Genomic DNA, 3,310 nt, shown 5'->3' with positions numbered 1-3,310 from the left:
TATCACAACATTATCACAATATGCACTATCAATTATTCTATCATAACAATACAAATACTACTAGGAACTAAGTAGGAAAACGCTACCTTTTATCAAATTTGAGTGCTCAAGCCAAGTGAATAGTGATTTTCTACGAAGTCAGATCCTACAATTATAACTTATATTAATAATTAATAACTAAATTAACAAATTTATTATATTGTTATATTCTAAATAAGTGGCTTAACTATTCTTCTTTTACTCGTATTTCATTGTACATACATAATGTATACACCTGATTATACATCCATTCCCCTTTAACATGCTAATTCAACTTATTAATATAGTGAGCCTTGCACAAACTTGAACCAAAGACTCACGCAACTTTGGGGGAAATGCCATACTACCTCATACCCCACCATATCAGCAACTACCTCCACACCCGATACTCTTACCAAGACCATGGCTATCTGCCACATATAACACTGCCACGGCCGGCCTTTTACAAGTGCGTGCTGTGCGGTCGCACAGGGCCCCCAAAATATTAGGGCCCAATTCTTCCGTAACCCATTGTTCAATTAAAAAAAATAATGAACTTAGCGCTAAACGTTAGCCGCGTGAGCATGACTTGCGTCCTTCCCTTTCTCATAACTCCTAAATTCCTCCTTCCCGAGATTCTTTCATCATTATTTTGAGTAATCCCCAAAATCTCGCTTTTATTCTGAGCAACCCCCAAAATTCTAATAATTCTTCAAGAATCAAACGGCTATTAACTTCTGATTATATAAAATCATCTCTGATTCTCTGCTTCGCAATTGTCTTATAAGTTGTCAACATTCAAGGTAATGTTTTATTTTACTTCATCAAATTTATGTTAATTGAATTTTGTATCTTTTAGTCTTTCGTAATCCTTTTTCTTATTTCGATTTCACACTTGCAGGATACAATAATTACGAAAATTTGTTGCTGGAACTAGGATGAGTCTTCTTGCTGCCTAATTGCCTAAATTAGGTGGTTTCTTTCCTTGATATCTTATGTTCTTATCTATTGAATTTTCATCTTTGATCTCAACTTTTATGCATTTTATCAAGAGATAAGTTCATAATTATTTGTTGGTTGTTTTTCCTAATTGTGAAGTATTGAAAGAATGTCATCTAAAACTAGAAAATATGATTCGGGTTATGAAAAACGCAAGAAAAAGAAAGGAATTGAAGATTTAACTCGTTCTCAGAAAGGAGCTCTTGATAAATTTATTGTTAAAGATGGTAATAGTAATGATAATGTAAACATGGATGAAGATATTGATAAAGTTGCCGATAATGTTCCCTTAGTTGATGAAACGGGCACTCATAATTGTGATATACCAACTGAAAATATACCAATCGGTGAAAATGATGGTGCGCCTACTGAAAATGTTTAAAATTAAGATGTTAATGAAAATCATGTTTCTTTTGATGAGAATGTTGATATTAGTTTAAGATGTGATATCTACGATCCTAGAAATTGGGACAATTTGGATGCAGATTTGATAGATATATTAGCTGTTAAAGGTCCAAAAAGGGATTTGAGTATTGAAAATGGCCATAAAGATAAAGGAAATAGACATTTTTCATCAAAGCACTATACTAGAATTTTGTCAAATGGTAAAAAGTAGGATAGAGAATGGCTTGTTTATTGAAAAGATCTTAACAAAGTATTTTGTTTTTGTTGTAAATTATTTAAAAAATGTCAAGGAAATGGTGATTTGGTAACAGGAGGATTCATTGACTGGACTCATCTTAGCATAAGACTCAAAGAGCATAAAATGAGTGCGGAACATGTTAAGAATATAACCATTTGGTATGAATTACGCTTAAGATTGAACAAGAATAAAACAATTGATGAGGCGGCGCAAAAATATTTACGAAAAGAGAAAGAACATTGGAAAAATGTTTTGTTAAGAATTATTTCAATTGTGAAATATCTTGGAAAACTTAATCTGGCATTTCGTGGCACTAATGAGAAATTGTATAAGGATAGTAATGGGAACTTTAGAACCGTAAATTATAACATTGTCAATTTTCATTTAGTCATTAAATTTGAGCCTCATCATCGGGTACCCGTAAGGCTAGGTAGACATTTTAAGGTGTCTACAGAAGCCCCCACTTTAACCGAGTCTAATTAAGACTAAGGTCAAAGTAGTCCGGTCGGGACAGATAAAGGTTAAGAAACATACCTGCGCCTCTTATATTACCTGTCTGGGGTAGCTGGAATCTGAAACTGGCTTAGCAAAACATTGTTTTACTAAATCCGAAATTAAGCTGGAACTGGTGCAACAAAACTTTGTTTCGTTGGTCTGAAATTGGCATAGTGAAACTTTGTTTCACTGGTCTGGAACTGGAAACTGGCATGGCTAAACTTTTTTTCGCTCGTCTGGAATCTGGTAAAGCAAAACTTTGTTTTGATGGTCTGGAATCTGGAATAGCTATACTTTGTTTAGCTGGTCTGGATCTGGTAGAGCGAAACTTTGCTTCGCTGGTCTGGAATCTGGTTAAGCAAAACTTTATTTCACTTAAGTGTGTAATTGCAAAATTTGATTTCACAAGCTTGAATGCGTGTCAGGGCCCGCCGACCGAGGAATTCAAAATTATATTTTGAAAAGGGATTAGAACGTAAAATTTGATTTTACAAACTAGGATTTGCAAAATTTTATTTCGCAAAAAGGTAGTTAAGAAAATTTTATTTTAAGAACTCAGAATGCATGTCAGGGCATGCCGACCAAGGGATTCAAAATTTTATTTTGAAAAAGGATTGATAAGATCGTAAAATTTTATTTTACAAACATAGATGCGTGTTAGAGCCCGCCGACCGATAAGTTTGAAAATTGCAAAAATTTTGATACCGTCGTCGGGTACCAAAAATAAAATACCTAGTTACACTAACAGAAGCTAACAGTAAGTAGGGTCGATATCCACAGGGAGGCGGTCACTATCTATTTGTCTATTCGGTCTGTCTAAAGTCACAATGGGGGTTCTGAATTGTTTTAACTAAACTAAAGAGATTAAGAAGGAATAAGAGAAATTAAGCAGAGGGAAAGGAAACTAGGATGTCGGTTCATCAATGAACGCCAATTAATTGCAGTTAAGGTCACAGTTTAGTTGATGTGTCGGTCTAAGGGGCAACGAATATCTCCTTCCGGTATCAATTCGCCTTAAAATACTATTTTTTTGAGAAGGCCCTAAAATACTATTAGCTTAGCTTCCTCCCTCACTAAAGCATCCTATTGTTCACGGTAGGTCACACCCCTTCCAACCTTCCGGTCTAGGTCATGGCTTACCAATATTAAAAGGCT

At 34.7% G+C, this 3,310-nt stretch overlaps 1 protein-coding gene across 1 annotated transcript; it reads left to right on the top strand.

Annotated features, from left to right (window-relative positions):
* Positions 1-1,126: 1,126 nt before the first annotated feature.
* LOC141630314 (uncharacterized) lies at positions 1,127-1,633 on the top strand. The gene is made up of 2 exons (XM_074443152.1): positions 1,127-1,376; positions 1,503-1,633. The coding sequence occupies exons 1-2, from the start codon at positions 1,127-1,129 to the stop codon at positions 1,631-1,633; spliced, it is 381 nt and encodes a 126-aa protein (XP_074299253.1).
* The last annotated feature ends 1,677 nt before the right edge of the window (positions 1,634-3,310 follow it).

The sequence above is a fragment of the Silene latifolia genome, chromosome Y (assembly GCF_048544455.1).
Source record: "Silene latifolia isolate original U9 population chromosome Y, ASM4854445v1, whole genome shotgun sequence".
Lineage (NCBI taxonomy): Eukaryota > Viridiplantae > Streptophyta > Magnoliopsida > Caryophyllales > Caryophyllaceae > Silene > Silene latifolia.
The sequence above is the reverse complement of the archived record's forward strand: the minus strand, read 5'-3'. Positions and strand labels throughout refer to the sequence as shown.

Coding starts and splice junctions, on each gene's coding strand:
- LOC141630314 (XM_074443152.1), top strand. CDS start 1,127: ATGTCATCTAAAACTAGAAAATATGATTCGGGTTATGAAAAACGCAAG. Junction 1,377..1,502: donor ACCAATCGGTGAAAATGATG/GTGCGCCTACTG, acceptor ATTTGGATGCAG/ATTTGATAGATATATTAGCT.